Source organism: Rattus rattus, chromosome 3 (genome assembly GCF_011064425.1).
Source record: "Rattus rattus isolate New Zealand chromosome 3, Rrattus_CSIRO_v1, whole genome shotgun sequence".
NCBI classification, from domain to species: Eukaryota; Metazoa; Chordata; class Mammalia; order Rodentia; family Muridae; genus Rattus; species Rattus rattus.
In genome coordinates, this window is record NC_046156.1 from 192373623 (window position 1) to 192401181 (window position 27559).

The 27559-nt window shown below is 43.3% G+C and overlaps 1 protein-coding gene across 3 annotated transcripts in view; it reads left to right on the top strand.

Moving 5' to 3' along the window:
- Positions 1–27559, top strand: part of Rgs7bp (regulator of G protein signaling 7 binding protein) — a 116516-nt gene that overhangs the window by 69685 nt on the left and 19272 nt on the right. For 2 of the 3 annotated variants that reach the window (XM_032898939.1, XM_032898941.1), the window contains exons 4-6: positions 10956–11103; positions 14546–14616; positions 23941–25048. In XM_032898939.1, the coding sequence (XP_032754830.1) occupies positions 10956–11103; positions 14546–14616; positions 23941–24032 (311 nt within the window). In that variant the 3' untranslated portion in view covers positions 24033–25048. Of the gene's footprint in view, positions 1–10955; positions 11104–14545; positions 14617–23940; positions 25049–27559 lie in introns of those variants that run through there. The other variant, XM_032898940.1, reaches the window with a different exon arrangement.

Below are 27559 nucleotides of genomic sequence, written 5' to 3' on the forward strand. Positions count from 1 at the left end.
TGTGGTGCAATTAATTATCATTAATTATGTTTATTTGTACATTTATTGCATCTAAAACTCTTACCAGGATCTGTGGCTGAAATTAGAAAATGGAAGAAATCAAAGAACACCTAAATTGATCCTTACGTTCAATGAAATTTTTATCAAACTCTCAGCAAGGTTATCTGTGGATGTAAACAAGCTTATTTTAAAATTTACAGGTAGAGGCTGGCAGCAGGATAGCTCAGTGGGTAAAGGTGTATCCTACCAAACTTTCTACCTGAGTTAGCTTTCAGAGCCCACACAATGGAAGTATGGAAGCAACTCACAATGGCGTGACTATATGCACAAGACCTGCAGAATATCAAGCCAGCCCAAGTCCCTGAATGAAAGGAAGAAGGGCTCATAGATTCCAGTTCTAGATGTTATTGTTGACTGAAGACTGCTAGGAAAGAGCAGGTCAGTAATATTCAGGGCTATGGCCTCTGAGAGGCTACCCATGCTCCAGCAGATAGTACTCCATCAAGGTACATGCTGGCAGCATGCGTTAGACTTATTGAGCCTTAATAGAAGATCACATGAGACTGTAAGGGGAAGGTCATGGTCAAGAATAGAGGGGGAATTGGTAGGAAGGGAACATATATGAGAAATTCTCAAACAATAAAATAACGAAACAAATAGTGGCATAAGTGTTTAGGAGGCCGAAGCAGAAGGTTACAGCAAGGTCAAGGTCATCCTGTCTACATAGCAAGGCCTTGGAGGAGGGGCCGAATATATGAAAAATTGTTCGATATCATAAACAATCAAGAAAACACAAAGTGAAACTGCAATGAGATCCCATCATGCTGATCAGAATAGCCAGGATATAGAAGCAGCTTAGGTACCCAACAGTCAGTGAACGGGTAATGAAAATGGTGCTTGCATAGACAATAATGCTCTGATCGTTCAAGAAGAATGAAGCCATGTTGTCTGAAGACAAAAATCATGGAGCTGGAAATCATCGCTTTTAAAATAAACTAGACCCAGAAAGAAAATAGGAAACAACCCAGCAAAGCAGCCCACGTGCTCTGTTCTAATGCCTCATCTTCTATGCATGACTCCTAAAAGACACCAGAGAGGGTCTTTGATTTTTGTTATATGTGAGGTTAGATCTCCTCTTGGATCTTTAATTACTCTAAAGTCATTATTACTTAGAGTTGAATCCTTTTAAAATACAGAGGAGACTGGATGGTAGTGGTGGCCCTTGCCTTTAATCCCAGCACTCAGGAGGCAGAGGCAGGCAGATCTCTGTGAGTTCAAGGCCAGCCTGGTCTACAGAGTGAGTTCCAGGATAAGGCTACATAGACAAAAAGACCCAAAGATACAAAGAATAAAATAAAATATAGAGTACTGGGTGCTGTTAATGAATTGAGTGCATTTCATAACTGTAGTCTGCAGCCCATTCACATTTACTCATTTTGAAAGGATGCACATTCTTTATCACGTGATACATGCAGTGTTCTCACCCTCCTAAGAAAAAAACCCTCTCATATTCACACAAGCAAGATCTAGCTACTTGGTACCAGTAGAGTTAAGGCAATCATAGGAAGTATTCTCTTTTTTTATGAGAAATCCCCAGTTATTCTAAAAAAAAATAGAAATATGTTTGGTTAAATTCTATGTTAATGATAAGTCACTAGGCACCAAGGAAAATGTCATTAAACCAGAGAAATTGCAACACTAGAAACATATGTATGAAAGTAAGTACTCCTGGAAATTTTTAGAGTGCAAAATAAAACACTACCAGCATTTAATTAAGGGATGGAATAATCCCATTAAAAAAAACATTTTGAAATTTCCCGTCCTATGTCTGCATAATGTATCCTTTCTATTTCTTCTTTCTATCAATCCCTGCGAGGAACCTAAGGAGTTAATTCTACATTGCTATTTTGGACTCCTGTCTTGTTTATATTGTGTATGAAGTCACATTCCCACTACTAAAATAACACAGAAAATGTCAGCTGGTGTCACACACAATATTCATATAAAGTCTGCTGTGGGCTTTCTTGGTGCCATGGGTTAAGAAGGAGAGGAATATTTGACTCCAGTGACCATAGATGCTGAAAATTAATTGAAGAAAAATTGTTTCACAAACTATAGTCCATGAGTGTTAAACTTTAAGAGAAGAATTAAGAATACTAAGGCATCTGATACATTCCTGAAACTTGGAATATTGATTATAAAAGTAGAGTAAGAGAGGTCGACAATCCTGAGAAAACTTACTGCAGAATGAGGAAAGACGAGATAAGAAATGTGGGAGAATAGTGTTGAGGACATCTTCAGAATGGAACAACCGGAACTGATCCCATGACCAGTCTTTCAGTTGCACCTGTACATCCAAACTAATGTCTAATGTCTAATGACATTTTCAGGTGACACACTGATGTTAAATGACTTTTTCCCCTCTGATTTTTCTTTTCTTCTGTAACATACCTGAGTTCCCTTATGTCATTATTTTCTCCTTTTTACCACATCATAAACATACAAGTATTCCTAACCAATCATACTTTTATTTTTTAAATATCACTGTTACTTAAAAAAAGAAAGAAATGTGGGAGAGATATCTGACCATCTCTGTTCTACTAGGACTTCAAATTGAGATGTGTATGGAGACGTGTGGTTAGATCTGAAGGAGCCGTGCAGTAAAAAGTGGAGTGAGTGTCAATGCTGACAGAGTCTAGGTGAGGTCTGAGAGGTCACAGGAAAAGGATCAAGAGGCCACTCCTCTTTCCCAGGATTGATACATATGCATTACATTTTACATATAATTTAATATATATGTCACATAGCAGCAGGGAGGGACCCTTTATTTATCTAACCCTTAGAGCTAAGATGGCAGATGACTTTTCCAAGACACATTGTTTATCCAAACCATGGTACCCTCATTATAGCCTCAGGCTAGGGAATGGTCTCAACAGAGAGCACCCACTAGGCTCCCCTATTGCCCTCCTCCTCCTTTCAAGCACTAGGTATTGAACCCAGGGCCTTCATAAGCTATGCAAACATTCTACCACTGTGTGATATACTCCAGCCGCACTAATACCTTACCTTATCTCCTCTCCTCCCCACCCCACCTCTGTCTGTCTCTCTTAGAAATCAGGTCGTTTCCAGAGTCCCCAGGGGACTCTTTACAGAACTCAAACTATCTTCCTACTCAGAACTTCTACTTAGTTTCATTCCTTCAATGTTATGATAGAAATTTATTTTTCATAATCTTTAGGTGAGCTCTTTTCTTTCCCCTCTGTGTAGATGCTGGAAGTTGGGCATCAGACTCTTCTTCAGCTTTAGACAAGAGCCTCCTGCGAACGTCGGGCTGGGACTGAATACTGAGACAGAATCTTTTACAGCAGTCTGCACATGTAGCCTGTGCAGCCCCTAGCTCTACCTGAGGGCCACATACTGTTATATATATCACTGATTTTTTTTTTTAATTGTATGGAGTCATCAGAGTGTAAGTTTACTCTTTAGAGAAAGGGGGCATACAAGGTCATTTCAAGAGTTAAGAGTATGGCTTTTCCCACCCCCTGGGAAAGTATGCCCCAAATCATTTTAGAGCTCCCGCAGTGAGCTTGCATTTAGTAATGAAGATTGTCCTCCTACAATTAAGCAAATTCTCTGTCCTTAGTCTCAACAGCATTTCAGTGGATCTTAGTGTTGTTCTTTGATATCTGTACATAAATTTTTGCTATCTCATATGTCTGATTGGAGCAATGCCTTTGGAGACATTTTATGCTTTGCAGGATCATGTTTTTGCCAAAGAAATGAAGAAAAATATTCCTAAAATGATTTCCCTTCTTCCTAGCCAACAAAATTAAAGTAAAATTATGGCTATGTGAGGTAAAGCCTCCATTTAATAAACATTATTGGGTTCTATCAGGTAGAGCGTGGCTCTGAAGAGCTGCGTTTCTATACGAAGATGACAGATGGGAATAATTTTAGTCATTTTGTACTTTGATATCCTAACACTTTTAAGCTGTAAATTGGAGTGTGGCTTCGTATAATTCCATCTCCACGCTGATTCTGAAAAATGCCCGCCCTCCTCTCCTCACACCTACATAGGTTAGAAATCTGTTGTTACTGATTGCGTGCATTATGCTGACCACTAATGCCGGCTTCCTGCCACGGTAGCAAGTGAACTCACAGGTTTTGTTCATTCTGACAGCAGAAAGTGGAGGCAGGCTGCTAAGGGAACTGTTAAGATCCTGCTTTTTTGACCACCATTTTCCTCTCGCTTCCTCTTCCCCATTCAATCAGTTTTGAGAACTTGCCCATTCTGAAAAGGGTTCCTTTGTGTGAGCTTGTTTTTTTCCAGCCTCGTCTCACATTGCTCTGTCATGAGCCCTCTCTGACTCTACTTAACTCTCAGCTACAGCTTACAGCAAAAGTGTCCCCAGGTCAGGTGAAGGCAGGCCACCTCACCACCAGCACCGCCTTCCCCCATTCCCACCTCTCTAGGATAGGCTGGATGCTTCCCCTGAAATGTACTGTTGTGGTAAAATCAGATTTCAGAATATGTAGAGACATCATCACAAAAAGGGAAAAAGAGAAATGTTAAATATTGAAAAAAATCTTTTATTCAAAACTTGATTGGAACCCTGGGAACTGATTACTCAAGATGTACTAATGGAAAGTAATGGCCCAGATACAAGTGAAATACAGGATGAACCAAGACAGGGACAGGTTACCGGCAGGATGGAGTCCAGTGTATTCAGAATCTCGCTAAGAAATGCAAAGGAAATGATCTGCACGAAGGAAAGAAACAAGCGATAAAAAGACAAAAATAGAATTTAGCCACAAGTCAATTCTTTATTTTCCAGTGTAAGAAGAAGCAATTGATACTGAAATAGAACATCGAGTTAGAAGAAATGAACCAAAATAAACCCTAAAATAGAAACTGTGATTGAAATTCTAAGAGGAAAACATGAATTCGTTCTTTAAGCAATGCTCACTGTTCATCAGTCATACGTGAGGTGCTGCTCTGGGAGCTGAAAACCTGCAGTGACAGAGGTTGTGAGGGTCCTGTTCTCAAGGAGTATGTGTTCTAGAAGGAGGGGAGGGGAGGGGAGATGAGGGAGGGGAGAGGGAGGGAGATGAGGGAGATAGGTAAGGGAGGGAGAGGGAGAAGAACAGACAATCAAATGTTCTAAAACTTCCAAATATGCAAATAATCAAAATTGAATACACAATATAATAAGACAGGATAGGATAGCTACTTTAGATGGAGGAGCCAAAGTTCTCTGAGGACATATTGAATCTGACCTGGATGACAGAAAGGAAACAACTTTACCACAAACACAAAAGATCTCCAACCAAGAAGCCTGTCCTGCTTAGAGAATATACGCATAGCCAAATTCTATAATCCCATTGGCTGCCTAAAAACGTCTCTTACTCTATTTGTGTCACCACCATACGATTGAACTTCATATAGCGAGGCACTGTATGGTTCAGCCCCGACACCCATTGTGATAAAGTTGCTTTTAGTTACATTGGAAACGCATCTTGCACACTGCTCTGCCCTGATTTAAAAAGGCTGAAGCTAGAGCAAAGCCTCATTCATTCGCATATTGTTTTCAATAGTTTTCTCTCCTGTGTTCTGGGGAAAACTGGTTCTAATGCTTCCTCACACAGCTACATGGGGTCAGCACGAGAGATGCTACTCTGGGGTCACTGGTGGCACCATAGTGACCCAAAGGAGACAGAAAAGGACAGTGAGCGTTGTAGCAAGGGGGTAGTGCCTCATCACATAGGGTACAGAAGAGGAGCCCCATATTCAGTATAACCATTATTCTCTACCACATGCTTTGTGGTACAATGAAGATCTACTTATCAAAATGTAGAAAAACCTTGAAATTATTCTTAACATAGATCAGCAACTTACAGAATGAATATAACCAATTCGCACTCTCGAGTGCATGTATCTAAAGCAAGAGAGGGCGCAGGTAGGTTACTTAGCAAACACCCTGTGCTTCTTTAGTTCCCTGCACAGTGCAGTCAGAAAAGCTGAGAGCCACTCAGAACAGGCAGCTGTGCCTCTGATGTAAGCTGCATTCATTCTGTTCTTCCCACTCAGTCCGAACAAAGGCTGTCCTGAAAGCCTCTTCCGTAAGGACCATCCCAACAGATGATGTGTCAGAGCACACGAGGCATAGGAAACGTGCCTCTTCCATCAAGGAAAGGGCAGGGCAGGGATACAACATGAGCTCTGAGAAGAAGGGTTTGTTTTGATTCTTGCACGGAAGTACACACATGGGTGATACTGACTTGCTGGTCCCTGGAGAGCAGATTAAGGTCCTGAGAGGAGACCCTGTCAGTGGCAGTGTGCCCTCTGACTGTTACTGGCTGAAGAAAAGAGGAAAAGCAAGAATGGAAGAAAAGGGTTGGAGAAAAGGGCAATATATGAAAATACATATAGTTTCATATAAGGACTTTAGTACTAAGAGAAGGGAAGACAAGAGATCTCTAGGGTAGGTGTGACCAAAAGAGCCCCTCCCAGTCTTCTGGCCAATACCGAGAACTTGTGAGGCTGGAGGATCTGTGGCCCTCCTGAGGTGCCTCATACCTGATGTGGCCTTCTTCCTCCTGAGAGATGAACCATTTCTAATGAATGTGAGAATGTCCAGCCTTCCTTTCCATGGTTGGTTTCTCTCGATTTCCCCTCAAACATCCCTCTTATGTTATCTATAAACAGGCTAAAAATACATGTGAATTCCCAAGGAGCTGAAGGCAAAAGTCTTTGCAAGACCCTAAGGAAAGTGACCGAAAGTTTAGTGCCCTAGTTCTAAATAGGGATGGCGCTGTCTGAGCGTGGCTTCAGGGCACTCTGCAGGCGCTCTCATTCTCACTCCCATCCCCTCCCCCAAGCAAATATTTGTTCACTGAGGCCTGAAATTGATTTTCAGGGGACAGGACTTTTCATTTCATAATAGGAAATGATTTTGGATGCATAGTCACTCTCTTAGGCAAAGCAAAATACGGTTTTGAAGTCGCCATTTGGAAGCATGCTGATCTCCTTTCCTGAGAGCAAGATGGGGAGCCCAACCAGGTATTACATAACAAGTCTCCCATTCCAAGACCAGCACAGCACAGGAGGGAAGCTGGGGCTAAAGACCTCAAGTGGGTTACTGATTGGGCGTGTAGAGCACTATCTTTTCTTCTACGTCCTTCATGCAGCTCAGAAGAACATCTACAAACTGACCCTGATAACTTCACTCACCACCAGCAATGCCCCATACTTGCCCCTGTATCCAACTCTAGCACATACAAAGGATCTTAAACCGATTTGTAGAACCTTAACAGACATCTTCTGTGTGTCCTTCTGCCTGAGAGAATATAATTCTACCCAGCTCAACACTTAGCCCTTCCCCCTGGCCCATCCCTGAACTTTATTTGGGATCATAGTTTAGAGGTGACTTCCTTCAGAAAGCTGCTCCTGACACCCTAACTCCGGGCTGGTTTCTGTCCTTCAAAGATGCCACATACATACAGTTTGTCATTTATCCCCTGTTTTCTTGTCTGTTGTTCTTTGTAGACTTTGGTGGTCTTGAGTGTATTCCCAGCATCCAACAGAACCTGGAGCAAAGACTCAAGAAATGCTTATTGAATATGTAGATGAATATCTTGCATTTTTCTACCTTATGTCAACAGACAGAAATGTCGACCTAAAAGTATGCATATTTCCCTTCCTAGTTAAAAAACGTTTGGTTTTTTTTTTTTCCATCAAAATCACAGAAAAATATATTAGGAAAAGATTAAGTCCATATTAGGTTGTCAGGGCGGAGTAATTGCCTTATGAAATAATGCCATATCTCAATAGATAAGAACAATAAATTCATTTGTGGCATAGTCCAATGATGTCAGAGTTAGGGTGGGACATTCATCCAGCTTTCAGAAAACATGGGAATTCTGTAGGTGAATGTTTGGGACGGTTCTGCAGACTCCGTTGTCTGTAATTATCACATGGCCCCTTCCAACTAACTGAAGAGGGAAACAGTAGAGCCTGGGAAACACAGAGCAATGCCTATAACTCTAAAACACAAGACAAGGGGGACCTCAGCAGATCGAAAAGGTTAAAGAATGTCTCCAAACTGGCGATTCAGATTGAATTTCAGAGGAAGGAAAGAAAAGAGGACACCAAGCAGATTTTTTTTTAAGGCCAGGAAGAAAAAAAAAAACAAAAGGAATTCAAAGGATAGAGAAGTTCTTTAAAAAGAAAGAAAGAAGTCAAATCCAAAGACACTTTAAACCCAGGCATCAAATTCAAACCATAGGAAGGGTTTCTCTCTCTTTTTTTTCTTTTTCCTTTTTTTATTGAATATTTTATGTATTTACATTTCAAATGTTACCCCCTTTCCTGGTTCCCCGATCTCCCATCCTCCCTCCCCCTGATTCTATGAGGATGCCCCCTCCCACCCACCCATTCCCTCCAGCCTCACTGCCTGGCATTACCCCACCTGGGAATGGAGCCTTCACAGGACCAAGTATTTATGACTGTGTATTAGTAAGGCCTGCAGCTTATATTTAAATGGTTAATATATGTAAAATTTTAGATGCCTTCTTACAGGTAAGTTTTGAAAATAAAGGGTAAATCCTAATCAAGCTTCAAAAGATAACATAAAAAAGAACTCATGCAGAGACATATTTAGAAGCCATTTTAGGATTCAAAAGTTTAAAGATTATACCCTACAACTTTTCAGAGATCCATAAATAGGGCACGTACAGAAGCCGTCACTAGCTATAAATAGAAGCTGAGAGAACAATGCCATCGAGTTCTCAGAGAAACTTCATTTGAACATAGATCTCTGTGCGTAGCCAATAGAACTTCAGCAAGAGCACGGCGGGCGAGGGAGAGGAGGGAAAGGATGCATAGTTTGAGGCACAGAAAGGCTAAGAATCTTTGTTCCACAGACCTCTGAAATAATCCATCAAAGGTATATTCCACACGTGTCTTCACCACGTCATCCTCAAAGTTTGAAAAGTAGAGGGCTTTCCCCGGAAGTGCCCCTTGGCCCTCTCCCAAGTCACCCCGTTCAAGCCCACGGATGAACTCTGCCCAGAGGTGGTGGCAACGGGACAACTGTACTTGTATCTGAAGGCAAATGCAAATGGCTTTAAGAGGCCATTGCCCTCCGACTGTGACATGATAACCTACTAAATTATGTGCTTCATTAATTTACACCCAACAGCATACCATAAAGTTGGGAGAAACGATTCCTTGGGCAAGCTGCCTGCCCCGGGATCGACGTGCACAAAGCACACCACCAAAGATCACAGCTTCCCACCAGTCCACTTGTGCTTATGCTTCGCCTGGCTTCTCCAGGGTCCCTTGCTGCTGTGCTTTGAGGAAGGGTGCACAGTCCCCACTTCATGGTGTGTCCATTCTCCTTGAATTGCTAACTTAGTGGACAGAAGACGAAGCGCCATTACCAGTTCCTATAAGACAGACTTCCCCCATGAGGGGCCAGTCTTCTCACAAGCGTGAGGGTTGGTTTGTTTGTCACCAGCATTGTGAAGGCCCAGCTCAGAGCTTCTACGTCATAAATGCTCAATGACAGGCATTTCGATTTCTCTAGAACTATGTCTACATATTAAAAATAAAGTTGAGTAAAAGAGTATAAAACACAAGATAGACATTTTTCTCCAAACTGCACAATGGTAAACAACAACATTTTGTATAGTTTTTATCATCTGCTGGTGGCTCGTGCCTGCCATCTCAGTGCTTAGCAAACTGAGACAGAGGGATTGCCATGAGTTTGAGGCCAGCCTGGGCTACATACTGTCCATACATCCAGGGCTGTGGAACAAGACCTTGTCTAAAGGAGAAGCGAAGGAGGAGGGAAAAGAGAGAGGAGATCAGCAAAACAGCTAGGAGGAGGAAGAGAAGGAGGAGAAAACCAGTCTTTCTCACATAAACATACATGCACATGCATGCAAATACACAGACACGTGCACATACTTGCACACACATGCAAATACACAGACACATACACACATAAACACACACACTACCAAGCCTAGTGTTTGGAACTTATCTGATACTCAAGAAATATTTATCTGGGACATAACTGAGGAGCAAATAAAGGAATAACGAAGCCGGAGTAGGTGAAAGCCTAGTTATCTGACCTTGTGGGTCATTTCCACAGTAATATTCCTCCGTGGCTATAAATAGTTTCAAGGTAAAATAGGAGATTATGACAAAATATGTGCCTAGACCAAGGACTGTGATCCTCCATCTAATTTCATGTCACCTTGTGGTGGAACCAATGTTTAGTGTTGTTTGGGGATTTAGTTGAGACCAGCCATACAAGCACAAGTCTTAGTTAAGGCTGGGCAGTCACTCAGGATGAGGCCTTTCACCTGATAAGTCTGTCACACCAACACAGGACTGCTGCATCACGGGGCCGCGTTTTCTTCACATAGACTGCTGCTGTGTTAAAGGAGATTGGAGAGCCAAGGAAATGCTCTGTGGTAGCCTGAGAAAGTCAGTGTCCAGGATCAGAGATAACAGCAGGAGGCTCCCACTCTCCCTGCTGAGTGTCACCTGCTCCTGACCCTGACACTCACGCCTGGCTCTGAGAGCAAAAACCCAGCTTAGGTTCACAGGCTAAATCCCTGCTCCCAAGAGGGTGATCCAAGTCACTCATGCCAGGTTACAAAGCAACTCCTCATCAAAGGTAGTGCTCTTAACTTGTTTTCACCTTTAGGTGGTATTGACCTCAACTATCATTCCAGAGTGTTGTAGGAGCATACTATATGCACAAAGACACACACACACACACACACACACACACACAGTTGCTTCATACCACAGAGAGACAAGAGAGACGTTGGGCTTAGTGAGGCGTTTGACTCAAAGCATAGCAGTCTTTATAAAGGCATCCTGAGTAGAGATATTGCATTGCTGATTATTTTTACCCCCCTTCTCCTTACCTTCTCCTTAGGAAAAGAAGCTAGTGGGGGAGCGAAGAGTCTGGACAGTAAAATTGAAGAGAATGCTGAAACGCCTGCCCTGGAGGACTCCTTGTCATCCCCTCTAGACAGCCAGCAGCAGTCCTGGCAGGTGGCCACAGATATTGAAAACACTGAAAGGTAAGTGGGATGTCCCCTGAGTGGACGCTGATCTTGTGTTCTTGGGGTTCTCAGATTCATGAGAAATGGAACTTTTTATGGTCTGACAGAACGGCTAGGCTGGCAGGAACTTGGGGTCTACTCAATCTTTAGAGGAGAACCTGGGGAGAGAGCAAGTCGGGTCTCTCACTATGACAAAACTGCTAAGAACTCAAAGGTGAAAGATCTGTTTGGGCTCCTGACTTCGGGAGACAGAGTCCATGAGCCCTGGCTCCATTGCCTTTAAGCCTGAGAGGATGGTGGGGAGCCCGAGACAGAGGATACCGCTCACCTCCTGACAACCACGAAGCAGAGTGAAAGTGGAGGGGCTGTAGCCATCAAAGGCGTATGACCACCTCCTCCTTCTGCTGCTTCTTCATGCTTCATCCCTTGACACTCCGTCAGCCTCACACCCTTGGACTCCATTTTGAACATCCCAAGGGTCCTTCTTCCCTTTCCTCCAAATGTGCCCTGCCTCCTAGCTTTCCCTGCTTCCCAAAAATGTCATCAGATAATTGATCCATCAGTGCACTCACCTGCCAATTAGGTCAGAGCCCTCACAGTCCGACCGTCTCTCAACACCGTCTCCAGCTGGGACCAAGCCTTCATCAACTTTGGGACCATTCAGTCCTTAAGCCACATAAGAAGTCTACACCCTATGGCAGACAGTAGCGGGGTCTACAGCACTTTCAGGAGCCTAGACCTCTGCCCATCTCCCTCATCCAAAGTGTCACATCCCCATGGGAAATGAGACCAAGCAAAGGAAGGGCAGTGCTGCACTGTAATCCCAGTATTTGGGAGGCCCGTCTCAAAACGAGAAGAACCAAAAAAAAAAAAAAAAAAAAAAAAAAACTAACAGGGCACTTTAGAGAGAAATAGGCAGAACTATTACTATTACCATCTCAATTCACCCATTGGCCAGTTCCTAAATCACTCTTTTGTCTAAAGGAAAAGAACCCTAAATTATCCAGACACTTCCAGTAGATTCTTAGATGTGGGGTATTTGGAACAGCCTGCTTAGCGTTTTGACCAATTCATAGATTTTTCACAGCACCTGGTCCTTCAGAATGAGTTCATGCACTGACCTCCACAGCTTACTGCTAGAGAGAGACTTCCTTCAAGACAGGGAAAAAAAAACTACAATGATTCTATTTCGTCAGTGAAAAGAAAGCACGAATAATAATATAAGAACAAGGACCCAGCCCATCAATATGGTGAAATGAAAACACTACTTACTCTGTAGAGCTAAAAAAAAAAAAAAAAAAAAGAGGCCCATATGAGCCCTTCACGCTAATGCCTGAACCCTTTGCTATGAATGTCCTCAGAGCTAGCGCAGAGCAGTCGGATGAACCTGGGGTAAATCTGCTCTCTGTTTTCTCTGTGTATGGGGCTGAGTCACTGACACGATAATGAACATTTTATTTTTTTATTTTTAGAAATGAAAAAAACATAAAGGCGTTTATTGCCATCATGGTTCGAATTTCAGGTTGTAAAATAATTCCATGTTTATAGGAAATTGGAGCATCCGTGGTAGTCGTGCTCTATTAATATAACTTGCATAAGCCCCGATATCCAGTAATTCAAACAATAAAGTTTGTCTCTTTTTTTACAGAGGTGTGAACAAATGATGAAAGAGTTATGTATCTTAATTTATAAAATAAAGGATTCTCTGTTCTGCTCCTGGAGAAAGGGGGTACATCTGTCAGAATGTCATGGTCGCGACAGAAGCCATCTGCAAAACTATTTCCTTTTCATACACCTCAGACAGCAGTTAGACCCACACTTCATGCTTTAAAAAGTTGATCAGATGTGACGCCAAATGTAGAGTAGGATAGCCTGCCATGCTGGCAATGTTGCTGGGTGGAATGTTAGTCCAGATTTTGGTCCAGGGAGATGGGCAAGCTTGAGGGAAAGGGGCAGCAAGAAACGCACGCCGGGGTGAACTTCTTTGGTATGCGGGTTCTCTCTGCTCAGTACTCGGTGCGCCTTAAACTGGGCTGGCATTTAACTCGTTAGAGGAGCTCTTTAAAAGTCACTGGTGTCTGACCATTCCGGAAGCCAACCCAATCAGGTTCACTTCTTGGATACAGGGGGAGCTTAGGTGATAAACAGAGCTGCACTCCAGTGGTGCGCATGCGCTTAGTTCTTCCTCTCCCATCTGACTCGGCTGGAGATAATTAGTGGAGGCATTATGGAGGGTGGTCATGCCTCCCTGGCTTGGGTCTGTGGCCTCTCCCAACAGTGCTTCTCCAACCTGCTGAGAAGCAGCGGAAATACAGCTGCTTCATGGAGCAGACTGAAAATTTCAAATCTGAGCTTATGTGGTGGTTCTCTCCTCAACTTAAAACAAGAGCAGTAGATATAAAGCCTTTAACTTGGGGATTTTCCTTTCCTTATCTTTCTGTTTTGAGATAGGGTCCCACTAAATTCCCGAGGCTGGCCTTGGCTCACTCTGTAGTCCAGGCAGGCCTGGACTTCTGATCCACCTGCCTCTGACTCATAAGTACCTGTAAGTACAGTCGTGTGTACCCAGCTTTACTTCAACGTTAGAATTCTCTTCCCCCACAAATATTTTTTTAAAGAAATTTATTTATCTCTTCATTTATGTGCACTCAAGTGTGTGTGTATATATAAGTGTGTGCTACGTATGCAGGCCAAAAGACAAGTTTTGGGAGTCTATTTCCTTCTAGCATGTGGGGTCCTAGGAATTGACTTCAAGTCATCAATGGCCCCCGGTGGCCTCTCTTCCAGCATCTTTCTCTACTATGAAGACTCGTCTCTGGAGATCTCAGAATGTGTCCCTTGTCCATCCTGGTGGGACAAGCCCATCTCAGCACTTCCCATCTTCTGGAAGCTGAAGTAGGAAAGTCAGTAACTCAAGGCCATCCTCCGGGACCTGTTCTCAAAGAAGCAAATGCTATGTGTGTAGTTCGCTGATAGAGATAGGGGCATTCTTGAGGGCCCGGGTTTGATGCACACAACAAGAGAGCTGTAACAGTTACTGCTCTGCTATCGTTCAATCCTGCTCATGGCAAGGGGAGACTTAAAACAGACAGCAAGGCATCTGCACCGGGGCACAGCCATCTGACCGCAGCCCCAGTGATGCATCCCCAGGAGCCCACTGTTCCAGTTGTGTGTCCTTGGCCTCTCCCTGTAGATCCACAGTACTCTCCTCATTATAAACGCTCTCCACTGAATTCAGCCAGGTCAGGCTAAAAGCAGAGACTGGAGCAAGGGCTGGAGCCGACTCCTATCTGATATTCTTTCCTGTAAAAGCAAAGTAAATTCAGTGTGTCCATCAGAAACTAAAACTGGTAAAATTCGATGTGGAATCCCGCCCCTTCATTCGTCCCATAGAACGCACCGCTTGAGGCTTCACTTGGGAAAACACACGGCTAACTTTTCTCTCTGTCAACTTTTGCAGAGACATGCGAGAAATGAAAAACCTTCTTAGCAAACTCAGGGAAACGATGCCTTTACCGCTGAAAAATCAAGGTGAGTCTTGGGATTTCTCTTCGAGGCAGAGCGTGTTGGACTTGGAAGTTGCTTTCTCAGTGAGACATTGCAAGGGTTTCCCACAGAGAGAGGGAGCCTTCTTAGAGAGAGTGGATGGGGCTGTGTAGTCTTGGTGAGTGCGTTTCCTCTGATGGAAAGAGGATGCCCACATCCCTGACAGACCTGTCCTGTACTGTGGAAAGAGCCACACCAGGGTTGCCTCTAGAAGAGGACCAAGAACGTGGCCCCGGTCTGCAGGAGGTTTACAGACTACTGGAGAAATATCCCTCCATTTACATGCTTAATTATATAAAAGGAATAATAGAAAGTCAATTGGGGACACATGGTGTATCATTGTCCTGAGTGCTTCACATGTATCTGCTATGTTTGTTTTCATAATTACAATTTTTTCATTTGTTTGTTTCTCCCATACTAGGGGTCAAAGTTAGGGCCTTCCGTGTTAGGCAGGCAGTCTACCACTGAGCTAGATTTCCAGTCTCCTATTAAAATCTTACAATCATTTAGGAAGATTCTATTAGTCTTCTTAATTTGCAGAGAACTGAGGTGTGGGGGTTAGTCGGCTTTTCCAAAGTCATACAGATTGTAGTAGAATGACCGGGCTGTGGATTTGAACTCGTCTCCAGAGGATGCAAAAGGATCCAACCTGACAGAGACCCCTAAAGGGATATTCACGGGAATAAGGGATGGTCCTGATTTTGTTAGCTATTAGATGCCCGGCCTCTGGATCCTGGAGCACAGTTAGAATTACCACGTGACACAAACAATAAACGTTTGTTAAATCTTTGCAGGACTCTAGGACTGAAGATGCGCAGAGAAGTGAATAATAAGTGCTTTACATTAAGCAGACTTAGCTAGAGCAGCCATGAGTGAAGCATTAGCTTCGGAAAGTGGTACCAAGAGGCAGGGAAAGGCTCTTTAGAGGCAAGGGGAAAAAAAAAACGCCCATCTCCTCTACCGAACAAAGCCTGTGCAGGAGGGAGGGCAGTATACTGTCTGCCTGGGAGCAAGTGAAGCTGAGTGAAGGGGAGGGAGGAGGAGGACGACTTGGCAGCGGGACTGAAGTGCCTCTTGGCTCGGAGCGCATCAGCAGAAGGTGGAGAGGTGGAGGCAGGCGAGAGCACCAGACAAAGGCTGAGACGCTGCTTCAGCTGTACTGTGCTGGAGGCCTGGGTCCGAATATGTGGCAGGGCAGGAAGCAGGACAGGTAATTCCAAGTAAGCTTGTAGAGTCTGCTCACAGAGGCCTGGCCCACCCCGGAACCAGTCCTGGGGGAAAGTAGATGTGCAGGACTACAAAGCGGCTGCTAGAAGCGCCTGTGGGTTTAGGATAAAGGGCTTCCATTAAAGCTAGGCTTGAGTTAAGAGTCTGGTTCTGCTGCAACCCCGGGCAAGTGGTTTGACTTCTGGAAATTTCAAAGAGTGGGAGGAGACCATGTCGCATACTTCAGACGGTGGCTTGAGGTTCAGAGAGGCAAGATACACCGCATACCTAGCATCGACCTTACAAAGAGCAATCAACTGATAATCAACTTCGAGAAGATGTTTGTTGAGTAGGATGTGGGAGAGATAAAATAAAGGTTTGAAAGGAACCCAGGACTGCTTTGCCATTGTGTTTGGAAACTTTTGTTATTGTTTAGCTGATCACCACGCAGACTCGCTCAGAACTCTGAAGCATCAGTAAGCAGAGCTCAGCCTGCAGAGATCACGTGTCGTATCCGTGTCCAATCAGCCTTGAGGTCAGAGAATAGGCCTCTGGGACTTTAATTGGAGCACACATTAGGAGCGATAGGTTTGGCAATCTCCCCTATGGACATTACCCCGCCCTCTTACTGAGGCACGCATTCAGCTTCCCAGGAGGGTGACTTCCCAGGGTACCCAGTCTGAATTTTGTGAATGCCACAAAATCTGTATTTTTCCGTGTGAACCCATCTTAAAACTTCCTTCCACATCTAGTGCCAGTCCAGACAGCCATGGCGGAACTGTGCGTTAACGGGAAACGGAAAAATTCATTTTAATTCGGTAACTTTCAAAATCACAGAAGGTATAATAGGACTATTTTTGTATTTTATAAACGGAAAACTTATTGGGACTTTTCAGTGGATTTGTAGAATAAAAGAACAGCGACAAGCGGTGGCGCTTTCCGTGAAAACTTAAAGGGAAGAAATCACCCAAGTAAATAATCCGAGGTCTTAAATCATGAATCCATCTGGAAAATAAAAATTTGATTTATTCACAAGGTGGTTCAGGCCCATTCTAATAATAAAAAGAATAGTTGAAGCAAAGGGCTTTTGGAAATCCAGGCACCTCGTTTTGTGGAGAAATACAGACACTGAGCAACGTGGCCTCCACTCACAGTGTGCTGTCAGTGTGCAGGCAGTGGGCAGAGAGCTGTGAGAATCGGAGGAAGGGGCAGACGGGCCCTGAGGGAAGGATAAACAAGCTCTGGAGACATTTTTTTTTGACAGACACATAAGGCAGTGCCATTCAATTCATTTTAAAAATCATCCAGATTCTTATCTCTGGCCGCACAGACTGAGATGACCACAGAAGATCCCTGGACTGGTAGTCTGTGCCTTCTGCAGGTCTGACTTAAGGTATACAGGGAATGGGGTGACATGTGGAAAATGTATTCCGGTTCTTTCCTGTAGACCCTTGTTCTCAAAAGCTAATTCTAACTGGTTGAAAACCATTATAGAAAGCCATCTGTTTCTTTCCTGGCTTATTTCCTTTCTGTTTTTATTCTATTTGCATGTGTGTTGGAAACAGAAAAGGGGAGAAAGGTGTCACTCATGGTCCTGGCCTCTTGCACTTGGCCTGCTGACCATGTGAACCCCTGCCAGCTCAGACTCTCCTCTTCCCCAGCCTCCATTTTAGTTCTTCATTTGGAACTGGTCCAGGGTTCGTCAATACTGGATTACGTCTCTCCCACTCACTACTCAACAAACGTCCACTTGAAGTTGATTTTTAGTAAGAAAGAAAGCAGAGTGGCCAAGAGCAGGGATTTAGATCATCACTGAGCTGCCCACATTGTGGGCACTGTCTTCTCTGTCAGTGCCCTTAGAGCCTGAGCTCAGAGATGCCGGTACCCAGAGGGAGAGTAAGCATCCCTGGTTCTGTGGCATCTCCATGGTGGGCTGCAGGCAATGTCCAGGTCTCCTGGCTCCAAGCCTGCTGTCCCTTCTCCTGCTCCAGTGCCCCTCCTGTCCTCCATTCTGGGTCATTGACGGTGCTGCAGGGAGCTTCATTAATTATGATCAGCTTGCTGTGTCAAATGCATTACAAATGGAGCCACCTGTGGGGAGCCCACAAGGTTACCAACAAGGGCTCAAAGGAGATTGGAAAGAGAAGGACAAGCGTCTTCTAAATGTGTGCTGTTAGAGAACAAAACAAATCAACAGAAATAGATTAAGCCTGAAAGACAGTTTCACCTTTGCTACAATTCTGACTTAATGAGGTCTGCGGGATGTGTTGGTATCTTTGCTCATTCGTGGAATCCAGGAGTTGAATAGCATGCCTTAGAATCCATAGGAACTGAATCTGTTCCAGAATGGAATTCAGTTAGGAGGCGAAAGCTGGATTCCAGATGAGACATGCTTCAGGTATTATGTAATGCCAGAGAACTAGGGAGGAAGATAGGACAGGTCAGATGTGATTCATGAGGGAGAAAGCCGGATAAAGGATGAATCTGGGCTCAGTCTTAACTAGCGGAATAAATAATGGTATCAGTCATTCAGTTGAGAGAAGGAAGCAAGAGGCTTCAAGGTAGAACATGACTATAGTTTTAGGCAGGGAGGAACCCTGGAGGTGACAGTCAATGGTAGTAGCATTGAGGGAAGACGGCTGGAAATAGATCTAAGTATCTTCAGAGCGGTGGCCATTGGAGCCCTACACACAGCAGAGACTGCCCCTGGGAAATTTGCCAAGAGAATGCTCTGGAATGCAAAACTGTAAGGCTTAAAGCAAAAGCAGACCAGTTCACAAAGGGATCCCAAGAGGAAAACCGAAAGAACATTGCAAAAATGAACCAAGATGTTTTGCAAGGAAAGAATAGTTAGCTATGTAGGGTGACTGGGCTGGGTAATGCAGCACAATCCACAGGACTCGACACAAGGTAGTCACTGGGGTGATAGAAAAAGCTGCTGACTTGGCATTGGGGACAGGAAAGCCAGGAGGAGGAAGGTTATTCGGTGAGATAGAGAGCTGGGATTGCAAGGATAAATATATGAAGATTTCCATAAATGGTTGTTTTTAGCAATGGTAGGAAGATAGACGGGATTAGAGGCGGCTAATCTAGCCAGGCAATTGTCGACAGAACTGATGGGAACAGAAAAGGAGGTAGAGGCATGGAAGAGTTGAAAAGTACCTAGAAATAAAAAGCTGATGCTAATCTCGAGCGGGAGATTGCCAGTCAACTAGGGAGGGAAGGTTGCAGGGGAAGGGAAGTGTACATACAGGCAAAGAAGAAATAGACAGTGGGCCTATGTCGGGGATTGTTTTAAGCAGTTATTGTTGGTGCTGTCCACTCCTTTATAAATGTTTTGATCCACCCTGACTAGACTATTTATTTGAACCTGACCTAGGCTGCCATTGGTGCCACTTTGTCTGAGTTCATGCTACCCCGTTCATTTGGAACGCCTCCCCTTCAACAAACACTTATGTTCTTCTCATTCCTTTTGACCAAGAATGGTCACCAAAGGCCTACACAAATCTTTCGTGAGTGATGTCCTTTACATGGGAGTGACATCTCTGCCCCTCTCCTTGGGGAATTCTCACGGCACCATATTTGGATCTTCCTGGTGCTTTTGTAAATGCAGTCTCGAAGCTCGACATGAAAAGTTCTTTTAGGTCAGAGGTCATGTTTCTTTTAAACCCCATTTTGATACGATCCTCACTACCCAGCACAGGACGTGTTAGTTACTTACCTCATCGCTGTACCAAAAGGGCCTCACCAAAACAACTGGAGGAAGGAAGGATGCATTCATGCTGGCTTACAGTTCCAGGACATCACATCTAGCATGACAGGTAACAGTAGGGAAGGCTTTGGGGGAAGGAAGCACAGGGCGTGTTTAGGTGAGTGCTAAGCCTCAGCAGACACTGGTCACATCGTTTCCATAGACAGGAGAGCATGAGTGTGATGCTCGTCTCTCTTAGCTCAGTCCAGGACTCCATAGAGGACTAGTGCACACCTTGAGGGCAAACCCTCCCACTGGAACTAATGCCATTTACCAAGCCCCTCCCTGGCACAGTCAGGGATTTGTTTTCTTGATGAGTCTACATCCCACCAAGTTGGCAAGCAGATTAAGCATCATCACCTAAGAGCCTTGCCCTCAGTAGGTCCTCTGTTCACTTAGTGGTCCTCGAGGTCTGCCCTTATGACTTGTGAAGTCAGGAGCTTTAGGAGCATTTAAGAAATGCCGCTCTTCTGGTTCTGCCCCAGACCTACTGGTCAAGAAACTGGGGACAAAGTCAATAATCTGTGCATTGAAAGCGCTCAGAGGAGGCAAATACAGCAGTCATTTAAGAGCCACTAAGTCCTTTAAAATGTGTTCCCTTTCACACTCTCTGCTTCACTATATGTGATATATATTTTTAATATATAGTATATTATATAGTTATATAAAGGGTATGTTATATAGTTGTCATATTATATAATATAGCATATAGGTAATATATATAATACATAATTGCATATATGCATGTATATGCACATATGTACATAAAGATATGTATGTATATATTCATGCATATATATATTCATACATAGAGGGAGCAATAGAAGAGTTGTTTCAAAGACAACAACTCCTTTCTGGCTATTTCTCTTAACTATGTCTGAGAACACAGCTTTAAACTCAGATTATCATTTGAAGCTTCTAAGTATTCTGTTCCTCTTATTTTTCCCAAAGTATACCAAAGTAACAAACATTAGCAGAAGAGAACTGAGTAATAGAGAAAGAGCCTCAGATTTCCTAAGCCACCCCAGGTTCTTGGACTGACTCTTGATGGCCGCTCCTGCTCTACCCTTTCTTTACTTTCTCCCCCACTTTTCTTCATTTTCTTTCCCACTTTCCATTTTCATTTTTCAAGCTCTCTTTAGTTATGGTTTTGTGAAATTGTGCAGTTTGGGGGAAAGCCATAAAAAGCCACACTCAAAACATGCATTCACAGTAACGAGTCCACTAGACTTGCCCAGAGAGTTTAAGCCGAGTCAGGGAGTGTTGCACTTGGTTCACATTATTTCGGCAGCCCTTCAGAAATCAGGCGGGGTGTCAGTCCATGCTGCAGGATGTCTTTGCCTGGAGTTGAGCTAGCATCAAACCGTTCTGTCCATCCTTGCTATTTGATGGACCTTAGAACTTACTGCAGCTGTTGTCATCCTTTAAAGCTGTTCCAAATTGTGCAAGTATTTCCAAGCTCTTGTTTCTCTTCCATCCACGGTGATGATGAGAAAAGCTGTAGTCTAGACAAAGGAGACACAAATGCACGTCAAAGATACCCAAGCCAGTAGCCATCCTCAGTCAGTAACATGGCCTTTGCCTAGTGTCAGCATTTTCCCATCCATCCTAGACTATGACCACTGGTAAGTGACCCATATGCATGTGTACACATATCTATGCAGCATAGATACCCTGCACATACATGTATGTATATCCTATATGAAACATACACACCTACAAAGAAGGTGGGATGGGGGGAATACAAGGCTCTTCTACAGAAAGGGCTTTTTTATTTACTGTAATGAGTAAACAAGGGTCTTGGTGAAAATCTCACCTCTGTGCTTTCAACATAAAAAAGATAGCAGGACACCCCTGTGATAACAGTAGGTGCCGACGTACTTTCCTTCATAAATGTACAGCAGACACTTCCTTGTGTGGTGGGAAATGAGATGTAGGAATTTAAATGGTAGATCTTACAAGTCAGAGGGGGGGGGATCTTTGTTATCTATAAATATCTTCCTCGTTTTGATGACTGCTTCAAAAAAGCCCTGACTTGCCAGCGAGCTTGAATTTCAGGAAGTGTTGTCATTATCTAAAGAGAGCGTGAGCTAGCTACCCTTCAAAGCCCTACCCAGTTAGATTGAGTTCACTGACCATTTTGTAGTTAAAATAAAAGTCCCAGAAATGACAAAAACCTGAGTTATGTATTTATGTATGATTTCTCTCTGTTCTAAAAACATGATTTGCCTGTGATGGCCCCTCTGCACAGCGATGCCCGTGCTCAGGCGCCTAGCATTTCCTCCAGGGTCTTAGCTCTTCTGAGACAAGTTAAATATAGAAGATAGAGACAGTAGTCTGAGCTCTCAAAAGACAGTGGCCTGGATAATTACGAATTATTTTCTCACAATTAAAAGAACATAAATGGACTTGTCTTTGTCCATGCTTGAAGAATCTGAGTTTTACAAGAGACAAGAAAGGTGACCATGTTAAGGTCATTTGCTATGCCTAGCTGGACATCTGGTTTTTTGTTTGTTTGTTTGGTTGGTTGGTTGGTTGGTTGGTTTTTGGTTTTGTTTGGGTTTGATTTTTGTTTTGTTTTTTTTTTGGGGGGGGAGGGTTTAGGGTTTTTTTGTTTTGTTTTGTTTTGTTTTTTTGTTTAAACATGCTTCTCAAAGCACAGCTAAATTTATCGCCATTGATCCCTGTCAGTTTGGGTGGTCAGAACTCATTTGCTAATAAATATGACATATTTGACACAGAGGAGACTTAAGGGAAGGTGAGGGGAGTCGGGTACCTGGATGAAATAGTTTTATAAGAGACTCAGGAAGCCAGGGTTTATTTTTGTCCTGAACATCTAGTCTCTGTAACAAAGAAAAGCAAATGTCAACTACAAACCAGTTCCTTAATATAGTGAGCCTCCCTTCCGGCATCCATGCCTTCACCTAACTTTGGAGAATGGCCCTGCCAAGGTTCTATTTTCTTGAAAGTTGGAAATGGGAAAGGGGAGCCCCTCAACCCCATTCTGAAAAGCCACCTGACCTTCATCAATGCCAACCATCCCTTTTGTCACACCAAGACCCAAGACTGTGTGCTAGCTCCGCCCATGTGCTAGCCACGCCCCCGTGCTAGCCCCACCCTGCTGGCAATTCCCAGCCTATACTCTGCCTGTAGCCTCTGAGACCCATGCTGGGCAATACTGCTCTCCCAGGGCCTCCCTGTTGCTTCTCTTCTAGACCGCAGTAGGTTTTAAAAACTCAGCTCAGAAGAGCAATTAATCTACTGGTTCATTTCTTTCTCTGCTTGTTTTTCACGCTAAAATTTTGACCCTCAAAGTGTTGATTCAATATTTATCAATCTGACCAGAATACATACGTACATATACATACATACATACATACACACACACACATGCATACATATACCATACACGCATATATACACGTGTGTGTGTGTGTGTGTGTGTGTGTGTGTGTGTGTGTGTGGAGAGAGAGAGAGAGAGAGAGAGAGAGAGAGAGAGAGAGAGAGAGAGAGAGGAGGGATGGCCTTCTTGGAGGAAGTGCTGTCATGCTACCCACCATGATAATAATGGACTAAACCTCTGAACCTGTAAGCCAGCCCCAATTAAATGTTTTCCTTTATATAAATTGCCATGATGTTTCTTCACAGCAATAAAACTGTAACTAAGACAATGTGTGATCAAATATATATATATATGGAAAGACACAACAGAATATAGCTAAAACTTCTAAGACAAGTTCTAAGAAAGTTGAATGGAACCAAGAAAATTGTCCCATGTAAGGGAAAATAGTTACTAATTATCTATTTAACTGAGGCACTCAGCTGCCCTCAGAGTAAACTGCTTTTAAGTTTTTTTTCATTTCATCTTCACTTACGGTAAGTATCACTCGCTATTAATTTTGATGTCCTGAATTTATACTTAAGGACATTGGAGTTTAGTGAGGTTGAGTGACAGATGAGGGTCACAGAAGGTGGGTTTAGAAGACAAGACAAGCTTCCTGGGAGGTGGATTGTTTCTATTAAGGTATGTGCAACATCTCCCAACTGAAAGGCTATCTCTGAGCAGTTTCAACTTAATGGTAACCAGCGATTGTCAGCCTTGGAGTTTTTTGTCCCAGGTCACACCAAGAACACTGATGACGTCCTTCAGGGAGGGGGAATAGCCTCTAACAATAAAGGGTTAACGAAGTCCTCCAATGCTCGAGATAGCCTCCAACAACACAGCGTTACCTGGTCCAACATGGCTGAGGTTTAAAACGTGGTAGACAGACGGTGGGTTTTTAAAGCCACCTCGTAATGAGCAGATTGTTTGGTCTGTAACTCACTCGTGTGCACGCTCTGTCCCATCGCAGATGACAGCAGCCTTCTGAATCTAACTCCCTACCCCATGGTCAGAAGACGGAAGAGAAGGTTCTTCGGGTTATGTTGTCTTGTCTCCAGCTAGGTGGGTCTTCTGGAAACTCACCGCCAAGATCACCTGAAAAACACCACAGAACCGGAAGACCTCCACACCGCAGAACACTGAGAATGGTTTTGACCACGTTTTCTAGGCTTCCTTATTACTTTTATCTGCCTCTCCCCGCCCTTTTAAATGATTTCACACTTGAAAGCAGCTGCCATCAAGGAGAGAAAAAAAAAAAAAAAAAAAAGAACAGATTCAAAGAGGCGCAGCCTGTTTTTAAAGGGATTTTTAAAAAGTTGACATTGTGCATGTCTGCTCTGAACCATGCCATGACAGATGCAAGAATTATGATTTTTAAATTATTTAAAGGTTTTTTAAATGTATTATACAGAAAAAATATTTCGCATATAATAGTATATCTGTAACTCTTGCTGATATCATGTTAACAATTTATCAGATATAAAAGATGTCTCTAAACATAGAAATCTATTTAAAACAGCAGAACTGTTCAAGAATCCAATCTATGAGTATCATTAGGAATATTATAACCAAACACACACCACCTCATGTGTAGCTTTCTCTTCACTCATTTACATTTAGTCTTCCATTCTGTCAGAATCTCTAAGTGTCAACGTAAAAAAAAAATCTTAATTTATAATGCAACAGAATCATATATGAAAAATACATTTTGTAAATACACAGTAATCCTACTATCTTCGAACAATGCATATGGGCAACTAACTTTCTTTTAATCCAATGGTGTCTTTTTAAGCTTCTTGAAAAAAAGAAATGAAGTTATCCAGTTAAGAAATGGTGTAGTAACCTATACAATTACCCTCAGATGTAAAATTGAATATTATCACATTTTGTTTGGATTGAAACCTGAAGCATGGGTCCGCACATCAGCATAGTGTTAAATCTTATAGGGCATGCTGGAATTAGCTCAGATCATAAAACTATTTAACATTTTACATTATGAATGAAAAAAAAGATGTTTTAGTTAAGCTTAGCTTGTCTCATTTTAGATGACTATGCAGATATGACTTTTCCAACGTGCACTCTCTGTCTTGTCTTATGCTTGGACTCTTGAGAGCAGGACACATTAAGCAATACAGTATCTTAGAAAAGAGGGCGCCACACGCTGTGTTGTCCTGCTCATGGCTCTGCTGCGCTCAATTTCCCACAAACTTGTAATATGCTACAAATTCTGTTTTAGTTCCTCCTGTCCCTCCTTTGGCCCTTTCCCCGGATGGAATTCCCCAGGAGTCTTTGCACTTTTGTTCCCTGCTCTGAAAGATCTCCAAGTCAGACTGGAGGCACTGGTGTCCAATCTTAAGAGGGACAGATTAGTTGCCTGTAAGTGACTTTAATCCCAGCCCTGGGGAGCGCTTATTTGTACATTAATACTCTGGCCTAAAAACTAAATATTTTAAAGCCTTTCACCTTCTGGAAGAGGGAAAGAGCGTGGACAATTATTGTATTAGGTTGAATTCTGTGAAATGGCTGGTATTTGACTGTTTTTGATCTATTATATAAAACAAGCAATTTCACAGAGTTCAACCTAAAATCTACAAAGGTAGTCTACAGCACTTGGAATTTTCTCCTATCTTTATGTATCAAAAGTGAAAGAATTCAGGTGTGGAAGAGGTCTCCCAAGTCTATCGTAGGTCTACATTTCAATCCACCAGTTGACGTCCGCCATATTCTTGCCCCACTCCCACCCCCACCCCACCCCCAACCCCAATCCACCCCCAACCCAGCTATGCAGCACGAAGTTGTTAGCTAGTGTACTGTTACTAGTGTGATTGGATTCAGTAAGAGAAGGACCTGTGACAAGCTATAAGTTACATAAAGCTTTCTGAATGGAATGTTCGTGAAACAGTGGAAAGAATGTGCTGTTTGAAGACTTACCAGGAACTACTCCCAACCCTCCTGGCCTGCCATCTTGAATAAAACTCACTCCTCTCTCCTGATTGCAGGTCATTTCAAATGACATAAACTCCAAGGTTATCTCATTTTATCATTTATGAGCCGTTATTTCTAAACCGGCACCATCTCAGCTCCTGTCTCTGTTATCTCCCACACTCTGACTGGATTGAAAGCTTAACTCCAGCCTCGTTCCTAGCAACCCACGCAAACGTACTAAACTGATAAAGCCTGAGGTGCACAGCGCACGCTCTTGTGGATGCCTGACCTCAGCCTCTCCTGCTTCGTTCATTTGTGCCAGCTCTCTCCTTAGTCTCAGCGTGGAGACAACACCTTCTGTGCAAATGTCCTTTGTACAACCGAAGACTGTTAAAAAAAAAAAAAATTCAGGTCTCACCTCCGTTTCTGAGAAGGCCGTTAGCTATTCATGGAGATGGGAATTTGCCTAATTACCTAGCTAGACTTTCCATATCTGAGGTAATAGAGTCAACCACCTTATGTTTTATTCAGTGCCTGGTTTCCAATCTTTGCTCGGTTTTATAGTTCCCATAGATAGACACCCTCCAAGATTTACACATGTTTTTTTCAGTAGCAGGTCCTAAAGCAGCATTAATAATCAAGGTTCTGATAACTACATTAGCTCACAGTTGCCCTGGGCAATTCACCCCTTCCCTTGGATATGCTGAGTACATCCAGTAGGAGCTGCCCCTCTCTCCTGTTACCTGCCCAAGGACTTCCTCTGGTGTGGGTCCATGAGCTAAAGTTCTACTGCCTCTGCTCCCTGAGGGAAATGGTCTTTGAACTCAACAGAAGCAGCCAGTTGATCCGTAGGGGTCTGAGGAAAACACTGAGTATTCTCTCACAAACCCACGTGTACAAACAGGAAAATAGGCACCCTTTTGTGACACACACTCATTTTATCACCATACTTTTTATATTCTATTTTAGGGTTTCCTGCAAATTATAATGAGTATATGTTTTCTTTTTCTTTTTTGTGAGAAACCTGAAAAACATCGCCATGTTTAAAGAAAGTAAACATCACCTGAACTCTAGCGCAAATGTTTTGTTTAAAATCACATTTCTGGGCTCTAAATCAGTTGGGGCTAAGCTCAAAGACTCTTTTGGGAAAGACACATGACGTAACCTTCAGGCCAAAGTATCACTTTAAAGTCTGACCACTGATGTTCGGCGTCTAGACACAGACTCACTGCAAACTTGCACTGTGTCCCATTCATTAATGGGGTACAAAGCAAGCTGAAGAAGCAGAAGGGCCCAATGGTGGTGTGGTGGTGGGGGGAGGGGTGCACTCTCAAGCTGGGCCCAGCCGGTTGTGTTCCTTCCTACTCCTGTGAACCGTTAGGATGCTCAGATTTAGGCAATACTGCCACCTAGTGGAAGCTGCGCTTCAGAAAGACCAAAGCAAATACGCAAGGCACCTTATTTAGTCCAGAAAACCTGCCAGAGGGCCTGATTAACAAGGAGCCCGCGACGACTGACTTCCAGACTGTGAAAGTCTCAGGGTTGAGAAAATTAAGAATTACCGTGCAGCTTAAATCCCTTCCCCACACATCCGTGCCTAAGCAATATCTGTGTTCTCCTTTTGTTCTAAAATATTGCCACAGAAAATGCTTACCTTTCCCATA